Raw genomic sequence first — 21,493 nt, 5'->3', positions numbered from 1 at the left:
GAGCTACTCAGTCTCCTTTTCTTAGTATGCTAACTGTTGCCCATTTGGGTTCATGGCAGCTGTACTTACAAGGTTTGGTTTTGGTGGTGTTGCGAGCTAGATTTCTTCAGTACCATTACTATTTATGCAGCACATGGTGCTTTTAAAAAGAACAGTTCTGACAGGTCCTTACCAGCAAGGGGCTTACAATTTAAAATACACCCAGAGAAACAACAGAGGAAATACGGTGGGGGTGGGATGTGGGCAGGAGTAAACAGGCCAAGAATATGGGATTATGTCATTTACGTGAACTTTGGCTTAGCTACAAGAGGCTATTGGGACTAGGGAGCTGTCTGAAAGGCTTCCTGGAAAAGGTGAGTTTTGAGAAGGGACTTCTAGACGCAAAGGAGGGTGTTACTGGGAGGCATAAGGGGCAACAAAAAGGGCAGAGTCATTTGAGAGAGCACGAGACCTTTGGGTAGCAGAGGGGGAGCTGGGCAGCCAAGATCACAGGAAGGGATGTGGTGAGACAGGAGCTGAGAGATGGGGGAGGGAGCAAGGCCATGGAGGATTTTGAAGGCAAGTATAAGATACTTCATTATTCTTTCTTCCGCTCCCCCCACTCACCCCCAGTGCAGCACTGGTTCTGTACCAGAACTCACAAAATTGCGCCAGGGACTCTTGAACCTAAACCTGTCCACTGGCTTGGGCAGTTTGCAGCTCTATGCATCCTGAGTGTCAAAAACCTGAGTGTGACAATACCTTAGCGCACAACCAATGTTTATGCTATTTTTTCATGTCAAGAAAACCTCTTTGAACTAGTCTCCCCACTCCCCCTTAACCTGGTCAGTACAACAACGCACAGCTTGATCATAAGCAGGGTGGGGTCAAATGAGGCAGCCTTCACTGACTTGTAGGTCTGAGGTTCTCTATCTCTGCTCTACGCTTTCTCCCCACATGGTCTTTCTTTCCCAAGAGTTTGTCCTGTTTGCATGCCAAAAATCCGCCCCCAAGAAGACACAGGAAAAGCTTCATTCCGTCAACCCTTCAATATTTGCTCTTCCGAGCAAGCTGTTAGCAAAATGTTTCTTGCTGGCTTGAGCTTGTTTTGACGGGTGGTTCCTCTTGCTGGAACATTGCCCCAGAATCTCTGTCTCCCCTCCAGCTTGTTTATGAAGCTATCACTGTTGACATTCACAGGGTGGTGGTGAATTATTCCATGTTGATCAGAAAGAAGTGTGTGTGATCTAGTGTATGAGATGTTTAGATTGTCAAGAATGGTGATTTTGCACCAGATACCAGACTCTGCCTACACTGCTTGTCCCCGCTCCACCAGAAGAGATTAATGCCTCTGGCAGACTCGTTCCTCAGTAGCCAAAGTCTCCCGATGGGGCACTTCTAGCTTCTTTGGTGCAAATCACCAAGCCTGCTGTCTGTCAACCCCAATAAACAGTGCAATTATTCCCTTCTTTTAAAAGGAAATGTTGGGGTGATGACAGAGCAGTCAGTTCTGCACGTTTTACTTAGCCTTCAATAACTATTTCTCTGTTATTTCAAATATTCATTGGCATGTAATAGAAAGACGATGAGACGTCTACTGATACCGTAAGGCTAACACCCTTATTGTGACATCATTTTATTTAACATATTAAATGTTTTTCTACCAAAAGAAAAAGCCAAATTAAACTATTACAGAACATAAATTCCTACAAATAAAAACAGAATGAATTATGGGGTTTTCATAGGCAGGGGTCTTGGATGGGGTTGTGCTCCCCCTACAGGGTAGAGGAACATAAGTCTAGGGATTCTCTTGGATTCACCTCTGTCACTGGCGGCCCAAGTGGCCTCGAGAGCAAAGTGGCCTCGAGGGCCCAAGTGACCTCTTACAAACGTTGGTATGACAGCTATGACCATTCCTGGACAGGGATATCCTGGCACTGTGATCCATGCATTCGTAACATCAAGATTGGACTACGATCAAGTACTTTATGAGGGGCTGCCCTTGAGGTTGGTTCGGATGCTGCAGCTAGTGCAAAATGCAGCAGCAAGGTTGCTCAGTGGAGTTTCCCACTGTGTACATATAACTCCTGTGTTGAAAGCTCTGCAGTGGCTTCCAATTAGCTTCCAAGCCATGTCCAAGGCATTATTGCTGGTTTATAAGACTCCAAGCAGCTCAGGACCAGGTTATATAAGACAGGGGTGGGCAGAAGGTAGATCTCCAGAAGCCTCTGCCACTGTGGCCAATGGTGAGGAATGCTGGGAGCTGAAATCCCAAACAGCTGGAGATCTATGTCCTGCCCACCCCTGAGCTAAGAGACCACTTTCTCCCACATAGGCCACTGCGGTCCTAATGTTCTGAGCAGAAGGACTTGCTTACCGTACCTCAGCCTACTGATGTTCATGTGGTTACTGTATGGTGGAGGGCCTATCCCGCTGGGGCACTCACCATGCGGAATGATCCGCCCACTGCGAGCAGGTGGGTTCCCAGTGTGGGGTGTGTCCACCGACAACTTAAGACACATTCATTCGAGCGAGTGTTTTCCTGACTGCTAGCATTGCCAGCTACCCGAGGATATTTTTATACGATATCTTACTGGTGTTTTGTTACGTATTAATCCATTTTATTATATTATGTTATGATTTTATTTTGTGAACCACTTTAGATTATTTTTAAAATGAAAAGCAGCATATCATTCTCCTAAAACATAAATACTTCAGCCTTCCCCCAATCTGGCGCCCTCCATATATGTTGGACTACAACTCCTATCATCCATAGCCAGCATGGCCAATGGCTGAGATGGGAGTTGTAGTCCAACACATCTAGAAGGCGCCATGTTAGGGGAAGACTGGTTTACTTCATCAGATGCATATTTCACAATATATTTGTTAATCTTTCTGCTAGCACAGGACTCATTTTTATTAGAACAGATGAAGGCCCAGATTACATAGTTGGTAGGACTGCATAGTAAAGCTTTCCCTGGGCTCTACCATTTGAGGGCAGGAGTTTGTATGTGTGAATGCAAAAAACTTGCAGACAGATACAGAAAAATATGAGGGAGAATGCTGCGCTGAATCCTTCTCTCCTGATGAGCTCGTTTTCTATATGAAAGACATGGGGGGGTTATTTTGGCATGGGGGAATACTCAAATGTGAACATACACCTTTGGCCGGAAGTGGTACAGTCCAAAAAAAACTTTAGCGTGGTATTCTGCAGCTTCTCTAAACTGACCGAAATAGGGTTACCCTTTCGTAATGAAAAGGGTTCCCTATGTTTTTGGGGTGGTGCTAGCAGGGAGCAGGATAGGGGCTAAAATGCAATTGTTAATGCAAAAAGACAAGAAAGGAACATCACCCTGCAGCCACTGAGCAGTGGGCAGAAAACATTTGTGGGGAGACAGCAGCTTGGCTGGAGCAGCCTCGCCCCTGGAACACAGGCCAAAGTGCCTCTGCCTGCACCTCAGTGAGGCCATAAATCATTAGCCCAGCAGGCAGAATAGGTGGGAATTGTTTAAAACTGTAGAAGTAGCCTGTGACCTGCTCAGAATCTAGTGCTGGCCAAGGAGCCTGGCCTCTTGTGGCTCATGGCCTGACATACCTTGCTGTATTGCTTGGATTAGTAATCCAGAGGCAACTGGATCTGTTACTATGTTTGATGGGTCCAGGCATGCCAAGGGAATTCACAACCCACCTATTGGGATGAATTCCCCTGTTATCAACAGCACTTTGACTGTCTTGTTAGAATCTGCAAAAGGGTCCTGAGGTGTCCAGTTTTGCTTAATGAAGTAGTAAGAGGCACAGACTAGGGCAACTTGTGGAGTTGCTAGCTGAAAAGGGAAATGACCATGCCACACTAACAGTATTTGGCAGTCAGCGTGATACACACCAAGACTTCTGAACTGTGTTTATCTACGCAAAATTTGAAGCATGCAATGTCAGCTTTTCATTGCAAGTGGATATTAGCGGCTGATATTAATATTGATAACAATCAGTGGGCTCCCAACTGGAAGGTTAGTGGAGCTGAAGAAGCTGCTGGAGCAAAGGAATTCCTAGGAAGCAAAGACCCTCTTATTTTCTGTCTATGCCAACATCTCCTAGTTGAGAGCTCTGGCAGAAATAACCGATATTAATAAGCAAATCTTGTCTCAAAGCTGCAGTTTCCTAATCTAATAATAGGCCCTGAGCTTGCTGATGGCATGATTCATGCCATGTTGCATAAACCAGCTGCAAGGATCACTCCAGTCTCCAGAACATCGGCTTGAGACGTTGTGACTTACAAAACTCCCAGGTGCTCTATTTGCCTTTCTGTACCTGGCAAAGCATCCATAAGACTCCTCCCTGCCATAATAAGAAAATGGGAGGGGTGGGGAAGGGGGCTGCATGGACATTTTGCCCAAAGTGCAAAAACTACTTTAAGAAGTCACTGGTTTGTGTAATAAGATATTCCTAGCAGTGAGGAGGGCTAGCGGTTTGACTTTCCTGCAGATGTTAAAAAGCACAGGAGAACTTCTTCGGCATGTGAGCAGGGGGAAACCAGCGCAATCAGGAAGTGGCAAAAAGGCAGCTGTGCTGGTCCCAAAACCACAGGGCCCTTTGAGATGGTAAGTATTAGAAAGAGGGCCTTAAACTAGAATTATAAGATGGCATGAGAAACAACCAAAGCCTTGTGAGGGCAGGGTCGGGGGGGAGGGATGGACACTCAGTAATTTCAAGTAGCCTATAACAGGGAAATACCAGTGTACCTTTCACCACCTCAAACTAGAGGAAACTTATTTTGTAACTAACAAACAGAAGCACTATTTTAGGATGAACAGCCCCTCCTGCCTCCTACCCAGCTGTTCCACTTAGCGATACATGGTGCAGGCTAGTCTCCTTGGACACTTAAAATGCCAGCTCCAGCTTCAGAGAGGCCTCCTTTTCCCATCATGAAATAAAACACCCATTGCTCAGTCTCTTGCATGACGTCAACAATTTTCATCTACTTTTGAGTCCATGGAGAATGCAGCTAGACGGGGGAAGGGCAGGGGACAGCGCAGAGGGAGAAAGATGAGAGAAACCCTCTCACTCCTACACATATAGCACTCAGAAGTTCCATACATATTAATGTGTTTGGAGAGGCCAAAGACTATTTTTTAAATCAACACTAAAGACAGCCTCATAGCTGAATGAAACAGCCGTGTTCCATAGCAAAGGGTGTGCAACAAAAAGGAGAGCTCTCTTTTCCATCTCTTCCTAAATTTAGAAATGCTATGAAGCCAGACATTTCACAAAGAGCCTAGGATATAGAGAAGAGTAAAAAGAAAACTTCTAAAAAATGACGTTTTGGCAGCAGCTGACAACAAAGACAATGGATGTCATTAAAATAAAACCTGCTCACACAGAAGTCACGGTCCACGAAATTACATAATTAACAAAAGTCACAGTTTTTGAAAGTGCAAGTTATTCCCGCTCACTCTGAGTCGAGGAGGGCCATTTTCCCTTTAGACCCACTGGAGAGCTTTTGCATTCCTGCTGCTACTGCTGCATTCTCTCTCCAAAAAGGCCTCTGAAAAAAACCCCACTCCCTCCAGGGCAGGCAGGATGTTCTGCGGTGGAGGGGAAATGCTGAAAGACCCAGAGCACAGTGCTATCTTGCAGCCAGGGACTGGGTCATTTTCTCAAACAGAGCTTTCTGCTCCTGTTGACTCCCCAGCATAGAGACAACAGACTGTTCGATTACACCTGGCTAGTATTTTCCTAGAAGAATTTCTGGAAGTAAAGCACAGAACTCCAAACAATGGCAGATCATATCTCCTTAATACCTTTGCAGGACAGCCAACCAAAAATCGGAAACCTTCACAAGCATGTTTTTTCTCTCTACCACCCTATGCCACACTTACAAAAATGGGAGTGGACAGGTGGGATTAAGAAACCTGAAGCAGAAGCCAGTTTCTCTGGCTGGTTCTCTTTGGGTCCTGGGAGACTCTAGCTTCCAGTTCTTTTCCTGGCTTGCTTCAAGCGCCGGGGCTTCAGGATGGTATAGTTCATGTATGTAGTATGCTGGTCAGAGAGGAAGGGAACATAGAAGGCCCGAAACAACTTTGAAGACCTGGAAAACCAAGGAAGGTTTTAATAATAAAATGCATGACATACCACTACAGATTAATCTAGCAAACCTGACGATCCCACATGTAAAGTTGGGCATTGAAATGGGCTCATCCACAAACAGACGTGTTGGACAACAACAACTCTCATCCCCTAGCCAGCATTGTAGTCCTGGAGTTGAGGAAAGTTAACGTAGGGATTTCTGGAAATCCTCAGCTATGCAGCAGAAGCGGATTTTGGAAATAGAAAGACAATGGCCCCAAACTTTTCCTGACTAGGAAATTGCCCTCCAGGAGCCAGAGAACGGGGAGGGTAGTTGAGCATCAATTATAGGGAGATGTGTGCATTGGGGAGTGGGGCAAACTGGCCTGAAATGTGGCACATACTTTTGCTTCCTCAGCTGGGAGCCCTAATCCATATGGCCTCTTCCTCCACCAGAACTGGAGCGCTCAGCCAATGCAGAATTAAATGGACCTGGACAAAGCTGCTGCCTGTGTAGCATAATTAGTTGCTGGCTCCAAGTGCTCTCTAATTCAATTAGCAGCACCATTTATCAGAGCCAACTGAGAGTTACTGCGGCTCTCACTGACGTCAGTGGGGGACTTATTGTCTCCCAGAAGCCTCTGGTTCAGCAAGCGTGAATCCAGCAGCCGAGGTCATTCTGTTTCCCAGGGAAGCAGAGCGGTTGTGGCAGGAAGGATAAAGGCAAACTGGTCAGGCAGCACTGCCACCCACCCCCAGCCCCCACTGACTCTCTAGCGCCACCCCTGGGCCTTTTCCTCCAGGCCTGTGTGTGTTTCGCTATCTTTACACAATCAGTTCCAAGCACAAAGTCTGGCTCTCTTGGATGTAGAGTGCAGCCACACAAATGGGCCCACCCATGGCGAAATGCATCCAGAGCATGGAAGGCTGCCTGAGCAGCAGCAGCTGTGGTCGGTCTGGCGATGAAGGACTGATGGATTGATACAAGGCCTGGGGGGCAGGGAGGCAGCTGGCACCTTCCCCTGGAGGGTTCAGAAGTTCGGCTGCTGGCTGTACTGCAGTGGAGGTCAGCCTGGCTGAGTGAGGAGCAGTCAGCCTAAGGTCTAGGTCCGTTAGCCATCAGCCACATGACCTCCCTCCACCCTCCCTCTCCTCGGTCAAATTCCAGTCTCTAGAAATAGCCAATAACCACTAACCATTCCATTCCCCCCACCCCCTTCTCTATTCAGAGCCACTATGTTTGGATCAAAGGAGAAGCTGGCAGAACTCAAGCAAGTGCCAAAATCCAACATGCCCCACAGCCTTCTCTCAATCCCCCACCCCCCCGCATCTGAACCAGGAGCACAGCAGGCAGCAGATTGGCTATCTATGCTACAGGCAAGTCAGTGGAGGACCTTTCACCAGTGCCAGATTCCTACAAAAAGAAAGGGATGTCTGCTCCTGGGAATATCTAGAGATTACATTTATGCCAGGACGATGCCTCAGTACCTCTTTTCAATTGCAAGCCCCTCTCTCCTGGGACATATGAAGTAAAGAAGACAATAATCCCTCTGAGTTTGTGCAGTATGGAGGGTGGAATCCCAGGCAGACTTAAGTTTGGACAACTTCCTTTTCAGAAACTAAGATACTGGAGATAGTCATCTCACTTTTGGAAACATCTATACTAGCATCAGAAGCAAAGCGTTATTAAAAGTTCACATCCGAAAAACACTGAGCATGCCGCTTGCTCCCCACTCACAGGAGTATGCGCATTTACACAACCTATGGAAATCATGGACTCTGAAAACACCACCTAATGTCTTTAGAACAGAGGCTCAGAACCACTTTTAGCCCAAGGGCTGGATTCTACTTCGGAGAAGTCGGGGGGAGGGGGGCACACTGCAAAGGCAAACGTGGTGGGGCAAAAGGTCTGGGGCCAAGCATACCCCAAGCATCAGCATACTTTAGCTTAATGCTCTTATTGCTCGTAACTCAGCCTCAGGAGAGGCATTTCAACCTGTTAGAATGGGGGGAAAACTGCACAAAAGCCAAGAAACCACCAAATGACAGGCAGTTAGGGGAAAGGGGGCAAGGCCAGGGAAAGGGGGTGTGGTCAACTGGGGGACCCACGACTGCCAGGTTCGGCCACCAGGAGGGCCAGATTTGGCTGCTGGGCCTGAGGCTCCCCTTCTCTGCCTTAGAACATGGCCACAGCTAGACTCCGCATCAGCAGAAGGAGACACAGACACAGGCGCCTGCTTGGCCACTGCCTCCCCTGGTTGCCAGTGCTTTGAGCTCCACCCCCTGCCATCTTCTGGAGCTGACAGTCAGGCTTCTCTCCCCAGCTGGAAACCTATTAACACATCTCCCACTGCCACCATCCTCCTTGGGGAAATTCTTGCAGTGTCTGCTTCCCAACCACCCACTCACTGAGCTATTATACAAGAAAGGTAACAATTCTCAATCATGTTCTCTCTCTCCCTCCCTCTCTAAATTACAAAGAGAGAAATGTGGGGAACACCAGGGAAGTCAGGCAGGCAGCGAACACTAGAGCTAGAGACAGCGCTTCTGCCATCGCCAAGGATAGGCAGGAAGGGAAGAGGGAGTGGACTGCACTGAACCTTTGAAACACTCTCCCCTTTTCCCAGCTCAGGATGGCTCGCTGGGCTGGCAGATCCTTTCAGAAAGGAGGCACCCTGGGATGGGTAGACATGGAGCAAAACTGTGGCCAGCACAGGCGGTGCTCAGCAATTTCTGTGGTGGGGTGGGTGGGGAGGAAGAGGATAACACAGGGGAAAGGCAAATTTAGAAGTGAGGGGATGTGATTAACTTCACGTCCCAGTAGTAGTTTTAGCAGTCCACGGCTCACTTGTTGGCAGGGGTACGGAAGAGAAGAGCTGCTTGCTGGCCATTAACAGCCCTCTCTACTGGGGGAAACATTCCTTCTTGACCACAAAGACGCGACTGGCTGACCTCAAGCGTGACTCAAACTCTGTGCTGAGCCATTCCAAAAGGCAATGACTGGAAATGGCTTCATGCCTTCCAGCTCCCCAGTAGTGCATACTGTTACTGTTCCAGGCCAGCAGCAACAAGTGTGTGTGTGGGGGGGGGGGAGCAGGTGCAGGACGGCTGCATAGTTAAGGGCCGATACATTCAGCTGGTGTGCCTTTTTTTCAGGGCAGTCATTTTAATTGTCAGGTTCACCATCACAGGACCCATGCTCCCTGCCTTAGTTTTCCAGAGCTCCTCAATGCTTCCTAAACAGAATCTGCCCTCTGTAACACTCCTTTCCCTTGTGTGCGGCCGTCTCTTACCTTGAACTATCCAGGAAGGGCTTGTAAGCGATACTGATCCATTCATCTTTGTTCGCTGCATACCTTGGCTCCCTGGGCGCTTCAGTTGGGGTGTCTAAATCCACCAGGTAATGGCATTTGGAAATGTCAAACTGTATGAAGAGAGGGCATTTTGGGTAGGTTCCCTCTCCTTCAGGGATGCAGCCCAAAACATCAGGGCTCTCTCTCAGCAGGGACAAAAGAGCCCTGCCTGTCCCAGCCATACAAGAGGAACAACTGGGGTGCACTTGTGCAGCTGAAAAGGAGATGTGCGAGTGTCTCACACACCCACATTGTGGCTGCATATTGTAATGTGCAAAAGAGCCCTGAGGCTTAACTCGTATGTGGAAACAAGTTCCCATAAAAATCAGTGGGATTTCTCTGTGTTAACATATTGAGCGCCCTTCCCCAACCCAGTGCCCTTCACATGTGTTACACTACCACTCCCAGAATCCTCTGGCCAGATGCTGGGAGTTGTAGTCCAACACATCTGGAGGGCACCAGGCTGGGGAAGGCTGGTCTCAAGGGCTAGGAGCATCAGATCTGCTTGATTAATGCAAATCTACTCAGATTAGGGCTGAATGGAAACAGTCCATGTCAGTTTCATCAGCCTTATTCCTAAAGGCCCCTTTGTCCTTCCTCATTTGTATACCATAACAACTTGGCGACAGAAGTTAAATTTGCCAGAAACACTGAGAGTCAAGGCACCAATAGCAGAACCAGTTTTTATAACAGAAAGCACTTCCTAAGTTATTTAAATCCATTGCGGTTCTCCAGCTATTGCTCCAAATGTAAAGGGACAAACAGGAAATAACCACTGGTCAAATAGGAAGTTCCAACTCCCCACTGCTATGACCTTAGGCAGGGCAAAGTGATGATGTTTGGGGGGCAGGGGTGCTGCCAGAGTCTTAAAAAAAGAAAAAAGAAAAGACAGTGCCACTTACGTATCTAGAGGGCTCTTCCCGGTTTTGGTCATTCATGTCTGTTGGAATGATGCGTGTGGCCACTGGTCCCTTGGCAAATGGTTTTGGCAACTGGCCCCTGAATTCTGACGGAATGAACTGAAGCTGCCAACTGCAAGAGTAAGAGGGATAGAAAAAAATTATATAAAAGCCTTTCCCCCACCCCCTTTAACTTGCACACAAAAAGACACAGGCAGGGGCCAAGCAAGAGAACGGTCATAAATGCAGCGAGGGCTTACCACTTAACGCTACGCAATGACTCACACTCCCAGGGATTTGCAGACCATGGGATAGTGTTGTGCACGTGATTTCCTGGATTGCAGCCTTAGTAGGAAAACTAGGGGTGCGTTTTCACAATCCCATTATCAGTTGTTAACTACACTTCATATTACAAATTCTAGGTGCTCCCCCGCCCCCAAACTTAGAGGGATGCAAAACAGGGAGAAATGGAACGCTATAGCTGTGACAGGTTGATAAGCCAGGGATGGCGGGCGGAGGAAGACAGCAGCATTCCTGGGAACATAAACAGAACAAAGACCCATTGTCAGGAAGAGGGAAAATGAACAGGCTACTGCTGGCACAGGACCTTTTAAAAATCCACATTTTACCAGTAAGTGCCACAGAATGTTTGAGAGTCAAGTATCATTCTGAGCACACCTGCTGCAGCAGGACCAGAGTTACCCTAACAGAAGGAGCTTCAATGGGGCAGGGGATTTGGACAGGCGTTTTGTTCTCCACACTCCATAACCAACACTTTAAGAATGCAGCCCTTGGCTGCCATCTGGACCCTAATCACCTGCAAGTCAAGAACTAATCTCAGCTCATGTAATGGTGCTGCAGTTTTGATGTAGAGTTTTGTTCCTCTTAATAACTGCTCCCTTGTGCCGGGGTTGGGATTTAATGCCTCATTCTCTCTCCCTCTCTCTTTATTTAAGACGCCCATCTGGCACTTTATGATCTAGGTGCCCTTAGGTTATTAAAACCTTGAATTTACAGCTACAGTAACGTCTCTGCAGGGGCGCTGCCTTGGTCTGAAACAGCGGAGGCAGTTAGAAGTGAAGCCTGATAAGAGTGTCAATGATGCCAAGAAGACTCAAATGCAATACGGTGTCAATCAGTCGCCAAACCGCTTTTTTAAAAGCCCCAAACCCTTAACATTCTGCCAATCCAAATTCAAGGTCAAGACAAGCAGTATTGGGCACAAGCTGACCTGATTTCCATTGTATCTCTTCCTTTGCATAAGTGATTCTGGGAAGTGCTGCTATCTTGCATAACTGAGGCTGGTGTGGGGAGGGGTAAGGAACTTGCCCCCTCTGGACCTCTAGTTAGCTTATTTAGCCCCAGCTTCCTCCCCCACCTTCTGAAACCAGCAGGCATGGCCTTCATCCTTTCCACATAAGGCCTAGAAACCTTGTTTTCTGAATGCCTGAAGTGGATTTTCTTAAGAAACTGAATTCTGCACCCAGCACCTCATTCTGCATTTTTCCTGCAGAATTGCGACATACACCACTGCCCAGTATTCTTCAGTAGAGAGAGCTGTGGGTCACATTGGGGGGAGCTGAGCTAGTCCTGCCACCCCTCTGGGCACTTCCCTTTCCATCCCACAGACCTCAATGCCTTTCTCTGACCCTTGCAGTGGCCAACAACAACCCAGTCCCAGCCACCAGCTGTGCATGTACAGGGGGAATGTGGGCAGTTGTGACCAGAGGGCTGGCAGTTTCTGTGACTGGCTGACTCAAAGGATGTGTGTGACTGACTTCTCCCAGGGTGGGTGAGTGGGGCACAGGTCATCGAATGGGTCCACCCAAGAATGTAATCCTGGTCTATTCCCAGACATACTCACTGAGAAAGATGAATCTTCACAGACGTAAGAACGTAAGAGCCATGCTGGATTAAAACTAAGGGTCCATCTAGTTCAATGTTCTGTTCACACAGTAGCCAGCCAGATGCCCTAATGGGAAGCCCACAAGTAGGGCAGTGCAATAGCACCCTTCCACCCATGTTCCCTAGCAATTGGCTCTGATACTGGAGGTAGCATATAGTCATCAGGACTAATAGCCACTGACAGCCATCTCCTCCACGCATTTGTCCAATCCTCTTTTAAAGCTATCAAAAATAGTGGCCATCACTACATGTTGTGGTAGTGAATTCCATAGTTTAACAATGTGCTGTGTGAAGAAGTCCTTTTATTTATTACATTTGCAGTCAGGGCCAGAAATATTGGAACAAGGATAACTGTTTTGGCAGTTGGCCTCTGTACACCACCACATTGAAGTTGAAAGGAAACACACCCAGATGGGAGCGAAGTCAGGACTTTCAGCTGTAATTCAAGGGGTTTGACAAAAGTGGGGCACTAACCATTCAGGAAGGACAGCCAGTGGCATACACACATACACCCATCATTGGGGGCTCATAAGTAATGGAACAAACCAACATCATCTCAAACTTAAGGACTGCCTTTAATACCTAGATGAAAATCCTTTGCAGTCAATGACTGCCTGAAGTCTGGAACCCATGGGCATGACCAAATGCTGAGTTTCCTCCCTCGAGATGCTTTGCCAGGCCTTCACTGCAGCTGCCTTCAGCTGCTGCTTGTTTGTGGGTCTGCCTTCAGTCTTGTCTTCAGTAAGTGAAAAGCATGCTCTACTGGGTGTAGATCAGTTGACTGGCTTTGCTGTATGTTTTGGGTCATTATCCATCTGCAAGATGAAGCGGTGTCCTATCACTTTGGCAGCATTTGGCTGAATCTGAGCAGAAAGTATAGCCCTATACACTTCAGAATTCATCCTGCTGCTTTTATCAGCAGTCAGATCATCAATAAACACCAGTGACCTGGCTCCATTGGCAGCCATACATGCGCATGCCATAACACTGCCTCCACCATGTTTGACAGATGATGTGGTATGCTTTGGATCATGAGCTGTTCCTTTTCTTCTCCATACTTTTCTCTTCCCATCATTCTGGTACAAGTTAATCTTGCTTTCATCAGTCCAAAGAATCTTATTCCAGAACTGGGCAGGCTTTTTTAGGTGTTTGCTGGCAAAGGCTAATCTGGTCTTTCGGTTCTTGAGCGTTACCAGTGGTTTGCACCTTGTTGTGAAGCCTCTGTATTTACATTCATAAAGCTGTCTCGACTGTAGATGTTGACAATGACATGCCTACCTCCGCAAGAGCGTTCTTGGTCTGGCTAGATGTTGTGAAAGGGTTCCTCTTCACCCTGGGCAGCATTCTGCAGTCATCCACTTTAGTTGTCTTCCGTGGTCTGCCAGGCCTTTTGCTGTTGCTGAGCTTGCCAGTTAATTCCTTCTTTTTCAGGATGTTCCAAACTGTTGTGTTGGCGACTCCCACTGTTTTTCCTATCTCTCTGATGGGTTTATTTTGTTTCCTCAGCCTAATGATGGCCTCCTTCACTCGCATGGACACCTCTTTGGACCTCATGTTGGGGGTTCCAGTGAACAGCTACCAAATGCAAATGTCCCACTCAGAACCACCTCCAGGCCTTTTATCTGCTTGATTGGTCATGGGGTACCCAGGAAACAAGCCACACCTGGCCATGCAGCTGCTTGTCAACCATTCGTTCCATTACTTATGAGCCACCAGTGATTGGGGGGGGGGGTGTATGCCACTGGCTGTACTTCCTGAATGGTTAGTGCCCCACTTTTAACAACCCCCTTGAATTACAGCTGACAGTCCTGACTTCGCTCCCATCTGGGTGTGTTTCCTTTCAACTTCAATGTAGTGGTGTACAGAGGCCAACTGCCAAAACAGTTATCCTTGTTCCAATATTTCTGGCCCTGACTGTATATCCCACCTTTCTTCTACCTTTCAAGGTGGCTACATGTGGTTCCCAGGTAGTCTCCCCTCCAAGCACTGACCAAACCCAAACCTGCTTAGCTTCAGCAAGGTGGTTACCTCATGTGCCTTCAGACTATGCCCTGGACCTGTCCCAAATCTCCACCCACCAGCTTCGTAGGATGACCCCACGTTCTAGTATTATGACAAAGGGAGGAAAATGTCTCCCTATCCACTTTTTCCATGCCAGGCATAATTTTGTACACCTTTATCATGTCTCCCCTTACTCACCGTTTTTTCTAAACTAAACAGTCCCAGACATTGTAACCTTTCCTCGCTGGGGAGTTGCTCCAGCCAGACATATGTGAATTCAAATCCAGAAAAAAAGAGCCATCACCTGTACTCTTGGCATCCACATGCCCAGGATGTGTGTATGTGTACCTGGCCCCTTGTGAACCCTCACAGAATAAAGCCTGCTTGTGCTTTTGACAATAAACTTACTTTTCTGGCAGGAGGAAGCTGCTGGGAAACCGGTGCCATTCCTTCCCTACGCAAACATGAACCGGCCTCCCCTCTGGCACCGTATGGATTGTTGGGTCAGTGGCAATTCTGTGGAATTCTGGGTACAGGTCAAGAGGCCCATGGTAACCTGTGGGGAAGAAACACTGCATGTAAAAAGAAATGAGAAGATCTGGCGGTACCTTTGGGGCTGAAGAATGCTGGCACCCCCTTAAAAGCCAGCGTGAGCTTCCTTGAGCTTTGACAAGCTCCAAAAACTATGGACACATATCCTCCTGCTGACCCACCCTAGGAGAGCCAGGTCGGCCCCCAGGAGCTGGTAGGGAATTCACACTCAGGGAGCTGCTTGATGCCGAGTCAGACCTAGTTAGTACTGTCTGCACCGACCAGCAGCGGCTCTCCAGGGTTTCAGGCAGAGGCTTTTCCGGCCCTATCAGGAGTCACCGGGGATTGAACCTGGCACCTTCTGCGTGCAAAGCATATGCTCTGCCACTGAGCCACGGCCCTTCCCTCAAAAGTACAGATGGGGGCTGGGGCAAGAATGACTTGCCTAAGGGTCGTGGCACCGGCAAGATTCAAACCAGGGACTTCCTGATTTGTACCTCAGTCTCCTAGGCACTTATGCCAGTTCTTCTATTAAATCTTGTAATTCCAAAAGGGGCCCCTATATGTGATTTGCTAAACATCCTAGTTGGATGACTTAACAGCGAGTTCAGAACACACTGAAGGGCTTTTATGAATTTTCAGGCCACCTAATCCCGAAGGCTCTAGATGGGTAATGGTACCCTTAAATCCATATAAAAGCAAAGGGGGGGATTCAGAGGTGTTAAAATCCCACCACTCCCACCAGAATTAATCACCATCACCAGTACAGGCAAAAAAGGCTGACACCCCCACCCCACCGAAAGAAGCCCCGGCTCAGACTTTGGCAACTCTCCCAGAAGCAGAAACTCTAAAGTTGCAATTCAGGCACCAGAAATGCCTTGCCACTTCCTACGCAGATGGTAAAGCGCCCCTGTCCACCTAAGAGATCATTGCCGGGGAGGACCAGACAATCCCTGCAGCATGGTGGGGTATTTGTGAATTAGTCTGCGACTAATACATAGGAGGGCAGCCTCTCCAAAACCAACCTCTGAACAAAGCCACGGAACGCGACAAGGACAGGAGCCCGAAGACAAAGACCGTGCCCAGTGCCAGCCAGTTAGAAGAGACCGTGTAGTGCTCCAGACGATAACGCTGGAATATGAAGTGGTAACATTTCTAAGAGGAAGGGAAAAACCAAAACATGAATGTAATTTAGACTAAAAGAGGGGAGGCTAGAGTAGGGACCACTCTGATAACTATGGAAGCAGAGGATGGGTTCAGTGAAGAAACCTCAAATGGCTGCTCCACACCTGTTATTTCTACATAGGTTCAGGAAAGACACTGCACGAGACATGCACACCATCACACGGGGAAAAAGAGTCACACAAGTTTCTGGTTTGCCAAGAATGCACACCTCCGGAGCAACAGCAGTTTCTGGACATGCATAATTGTGGCAAAATACATGCACACCACCTTCAAATGAGATGATTTATACCTTTTAAAAAAAACGTATTTTCCCCTCATTCCCATGTAGGAAAAATGTAATGTGTGGAAACATGCCTGAAAATTCCTGAGAATTGGCTACCTGACTGTGATATTTCAGGCCCTATTGTTGCAGGCTTGTAGGAAGGCCCTGGAGACCTATTTGTTTACTCTGGCCTTACCCTGACTATGTTTTACTGGACAGTTAAACTCTGTAGCTGCAATTATGCTAGGTTTTAGGAATGTTTTATTGCTGGTGTCTGTTGTTTTATGAAAATGTGCTGCCTTATTACTGTATCATTTTGTTGTAATTTTTATTAGATGAATGTTAATGTTGTAAATCACCTCAGGGGGGCTTCTGCCCTGAAAGGCAGCCTAGAAATATTTTAAATACAATAAACACATATGTCACCAACTGATGGCCTTACTACCTCGACTGCTTGTCTAAATCCACATGAAATCTCAGATGAATGGGGCTAGTGCAGGAAAACTTGTGGCAGGATTTTCAAAAATTAATTAATTAACTTGCACTTCAAATAAATGCAGTTCGGCATCACTGACTATTTTGGTGCCAGTCGCCCACCTTTGTGCTTTTTGGCACATTCCCACACCGACTTTGTGAGCACCTGTTCCAGCAATATACTGCACAGCTGGGAGTACAGGTAGGGGGAAAAAGACTTGTAGTGTGTGCTGGCTATGAAACTGCATCAGTTCTCAGATGGGACAAAACCAGAATGGAAGTTGAGAAAAAGATACTAGACACAAAACAGCCCCCCGCCCCCCAGGGGTAATCTGCAGATTCACCTGGCAAATATCTTAGAAAATTGCAGACTTCTCAGGATCTCCCATCTTCCAGTCTGATTAACCACTGGGGATGTCAAGATGCGGCTACATATGTCGATCCATCAAGCAGATACTTAAAAAAAAAGAACGCTATCTAGCCAAGGAGGCAGCACCTTGGAAGAAAAGTGCTGCATGTTGATGGTTGGTATTCTGGGATTCTGCTTGCGTGAACAATTCCACAGAATCAGATGCTGAGAATCTCATCTTTTTGTTTCACGACAAAGGTTTCTAGCCCTTACGGTTAAAAGGCACACAGTGCTCAGGCCTGGAACTGGTGCCTCAGAGCCATCAGGGGGAAAAAACACTGCCCCGTGTGGACATGTCCTTTGTTTAGGTGAAGGGCCCTTAAGAAATACCACACTCTTCTCCACTTGCACCCCCACACTATCATCACCTCCCTCCCAAAACACACCTGGAGGGCAGAGAGTGCCACAGCTCCACAGAGACAAATAAGGGGGTAGATGGGATACAGAAACCTCTCCTCTTTGTGAGGCTGGGTGAAGAAAACCAGGATCCAGATGTACACGGGAGAAAGCGTCAGCCAGTAAGGGCGGCCCAGATTCTGAACTGGAAAAAACAAAAGGTTGGCTGAGGGAGGGTCCCAAAAGGAGAGGGGTTCAAGGACCACATGGGCAGCTGGCCCAGGACCCCGCCGCAGAATGTAGGTCTTTACTCTTTGGCTGTTTCTTTCAACTCTCTGTGACAAGGGCTGCAAGGTGGAGAAGTCAATGCAGGCTTCACATACTGCAGAGGCAGCATATCTCGGAAGACCAGATGTGAGGGACAAACGACAGAGGGGAGATCACTGCCTTCATGCCCTGCATGTAAACTTCTCAGAGGTGCCTGGCCTGTTGCTGCTGGAAACAGAATACTGGACTAGGTGAACCCTTGGCCCAATCTAGCAAGGCAACTCTTATGTTCTTCTCAAGAGTGACCCAAAGCTTAATGGAGCTCAGATGCGAATCCTGAGTCCCATATGAGCAAGGGCTTCTTCCGCTCCTTTTCAACATCGGAATGCTTTGCACATGTGGAGCACCAGGTTCACATCGCAGCACTTGAGCGCACACAAAGCCATGAGATTCCAAGCAAGGATAGATAATTAACTAACACGCATACTCTCAAGTCCCACATATAAATACCACCAGGTTTATTAGCCCAGCAGCAGGAAAAACGAGAGCTCTCTGGAATGCCAGCTACCTGCTAGGTGCTGTACAAGTTCATCCAAAGGGGAAATCTTCCAGGAGCTTAAGATATTGAGGCCAAAGATGCTTGCTTAGGGAGGGGCACTTCCAAAACCTCCATCACTTCATTACAGTAGCAACAAGAGTAGGCCAAGAACTCTCAAAGCACACTGTTTCTCTGTTTAAAAACAAAACAAAACACCCTTCATCGCCCCTCAAATGAAGCAGGAAGTCATTTATTTGAAAATAATAGCAGTTACTCCAATTTGCAAAGGTTGCGGAGGCAGCTCAATATGTGTCAAAAATGTGAATTGCCCCCAAAAGGAAAAGCTTGGGTGTTCAACAAATCAAGACTGTACAGCATTTCACAAGACCAAGAGAACAAGGCGTGCAACAGAAGGGACCCCCCACTGCTTAGGGACACAATCTTCTAAGCAGAAAGGCATGAAATGGGTAGTTGCAGCAACCCCCGCTGCTGGGCTTGGCTGGCAAGAGACCTGCCTATGTCCCAGTGCACACAGTGCCCTCTGCCGAACATGGGAGGTTGGTGCACTCTGCTGGATGTCCCTGGAAGTACAAGCTGTCATGTCTTACACCAAGGGTGGGGTGAGGTGCGGGGCAGAAAGTAGAATGTGGACCACTGGTCAATGTCTGGTGGGCCTTCTAGCACCCATTGGCTGCTGGGATTTTATTTGTTTTTGTTAACAAATGTTGAACATTGGTCTAATCCAGAATGGTGCTTCTTGCACTCTTAAGTAAGACAGCATACTCAGGGTCATCTAACACAGATCAGTTAAGGCTTAATTGTTTAGAGATCCTGAGTATATACTCCTGCTTTGCAAATTTATCCATCAGTGAACTTCAGCAATGCTAACAAAAAAATAAAATTAGTCAGTGCCAGACCAAACCAAGTCCATCCTCTGCCTAAGACATAGTGAGAATTCTTTCGAGTTCCTCTCTGTTCATATTTCTTAACAATGCAATGTGCAAAGAAGGAGTTTACACTTCTCTCCTGTAACATAGCTGGGCTGCTGCCATTTTCAAGTTGTTTACTTCCTGTAAATAGAGCTGGGATAAGTTAGCCTACAGGTAGCAAGGAAATTGATTTTTAAAGAATCAAGTAAACTTCTCTAAAAAGGCAGAATGGTGTGGGACTCGGGGAGGGGTGGGGGTGGACAGGAGGCATGCTCGCTGGTTTCCCTTCTTTTGTGTTTAAAGCAACCCTGGATGGCGTGCTTCAGCAATGTGGTAGCTCACCCAAAGCACATACAGCCATTGAATTATAATAGTAAAAACTGCAGAAGTAGAAAAGGCAAGGAAACTGAAAATAGGCAGGTTGTATGGGCAAAGCATACTATCAACTTATTTTAAGAACATATACCCTGCTTTTAAATTTAACAAGAGATGTCCAAAGCTGCTAAGCACCACCAGTACAGGTCAGAGACAGGGTACAAGGCCCTGCTGCCCAACTGCTGGAAGATCTTGCTCAGGCCCTACTCAAGACTTCCAAGATTTCCCCAGAAACGGCCTAGGACTTCTAATGCTTTTCTGGCAGTCAAAGGGGCTAGAAAGTTGGTTTAAGTGTATTAATTTTTTAAGCTGAAATTCTCAGCATACCAAATTCTGCACCAGATTCCTTGTTTGCACAGCAGTTCCATGGATGCAAAGGATATTGGGCAGAGTTTTGCCAGTGCCAGTGAATAAAGCTGCACTCACAAAAGAAGCTCTCCTCCAACAGGCATAGCTTGAGACATCACTTACCATGAAATTTCTGCAGTAGGCTTTCCATGAGGGAGGTCAACGGCAAGGCCAGGAGCGCCAGGGCAAAAGCCACATTGAAGTTCAAGAAGCCGTTTACAAAGTAGAAGGACCAGGGCTCCGTTCCTAGGGGAAGATAAAAAGGCAATTGTAGGAAACCTTTTCAAGGATCTATATTCCCACATGGGTCACTGAAGAAGGCTACAGAGCCAGGATATGCCCCATTAAACAAAGCAGCGGCCACACTCTAATGTAGGAGATGCAGTCTCCAGGGCAGTAGCAAAGTTGTCATACCAACAAATTCCGGACCAGAAATTCCTCAGGCCTCTTAACAACAGAAGGAGCAGCTCTGCTGGACCACAGCAAAGGCCCGCCCAGCCCAGCATCCCGTTTCCCACAGTGGCCAACTGGACACCTCTTCTGGAAATCCCACATGCAGGCCTGACGACCACAAGCCTCCCTCATTATTGTTCCCAATTATCTCATATTCCAAAATATACCGCCCTTGACTTGGAGGCTCTCTATACCCGTCACAAATAATAGCCATTAGGTCATCCATCCTCAGATATGACTTACTTTTTAGCTTGTACACCTACAATAATGTAGTTATGTACTCACCTAAAATGTAGATGTTACACACAAGTATCAAAAACATGTACATCATAGAGGAACACTTGCCAGAGAGCTGGGATTGATTGCAGTTCCTTACTGAGAATACACTCAGTGGTAAACACAGGTTTGTTTAAGGGGCTGTCTGTCTCTCTATGGACTTGGTTATTAAGATCTGCAGGAGGGGCCCTTTTGATGGTGCCAGCACCCGCAGAGGCCTGTCGGACACGCATGAAAGGGCTTTCACCTATGGGCTAATGGAACGCACTCCCCCAAGAACTGCAATTGGCCCCCGTTTTGTCTGCCTTTAGAAAGGGTGTAAAGATTCATATTTTCAATTTAACCTTTTAAAATACATAGTTTTAATGTTATTACTGTTTGTAATGTACTTGGTTTTTTATTTTATTGTTTTAAATTGTTGTATGCTGCCTTGATGGTGTTGTAGCAGATAAGACGATACATAAATGTTAATAATAAATAATACATTTGTTGTTGGCTAAAGTCTGAAATGGCTTTTCATGGCCTGCTAATTTAACTGGCATAGTATCTGCAAGCGTCCAATATTTTATTTTCCCCTTTTTCTGTCCTACATTTTCAAGTTAATATGTCCAGTAACTTGCTGGCCTTAATTATGCATTCTTTAACCCGTCTGGGACAGCGAGCATGATTGTCATGGTGCCCTCAGTTCCATGGCAGCAGGTTCCTCCCCACAACAAAAAACGAATGGTTCTTCCTACTCCTCCCTCCACTTAATTTTTCAGCAAAGACATTTTCCCAATTTAGAAGGTTTGGCAGAAGCGCAGGATGTTCAAGGGATTAGAATAGTTCTGGGGTAACGCTGCACTGCGTATCTGGTGCTATAAAAAGCACACGAGGAACAAAACCACTTGCAAGCCCCAATTTAGAACAA

The 21,493-nt window shown here is 47.1% G+C and overlaps 1 protein-coding gene across 3 annotated transcripts in view; it reads right to left on the bottom strand.

Annotated features, from left to right (window-relative positions):
• Positions 1-1,578: 1,578 nt before the first annotated feature.
• The window catches only part of ALG9 (ALG9 alpha-1,2-mannosyltransferase), a 34,805-nt gene continuing 14,890 nt past the window's right edge, over positions 1,579-21,493 (bottom strand). Inside the window, exons 9-15 of one of the 3 annotated variants that reach the window (XM_084803542.1) lie at positions 19,978-20,100; positions 17,448-17,602; positions 15,757-15,886; positions 14,609-14,756; positions 10,298-10,427; positions 9,336-9,466; positions 1,579-6,064 (exon numbers count right to left, since the gene is read on the bottom strand). In XM_084803542.1, the coding sequence (XP_084659668.1) occupies positions 5,941-6,064; positions 9,336-9,466; positions 10,298-10,427; positions 14,609-14,756; positions 15,757-15,886; positions 17,448-17,602; positions 19,978-20,100 (941 nt within the window). In that variant the 3' untranslated portion in view covers positions 1,579-5,940. The remainder of the gene's footprint in view (positions 6,065-9,335; positions 9,467-10,297; positions 10,428-14,608; positions 14,757-15,756; positions 15,887-17,447; positions 17,603-19,977; positions 20,101-21,493) is intronic. The other 2 variants (XM_084803543.1, XM_084803544.1) reach the window with 2 other exon arrangements.

The sequence above is a fragment of the Heloderma suspectum genome, chromosome 6 (genome assembly GCF_057233095.1).
Source record: "Heloderma suspectum isolate Gila_16-S chromosome 6, 16-S_ref, whole genome shotgun sequence".
Classification (NCBI taxonomy): domain Eukaryota; kingdom Metazoa; phylum Chordata; class Lepidosauria; order Squamata; family Helodermatidae; genus Heloderma; species Heloderma suspectum.
The sequence above is the reverse complement of the archived record's forward strand: the minus strand, read 5'-3'. Positions and strand labels throughout refer to the sequence as shown.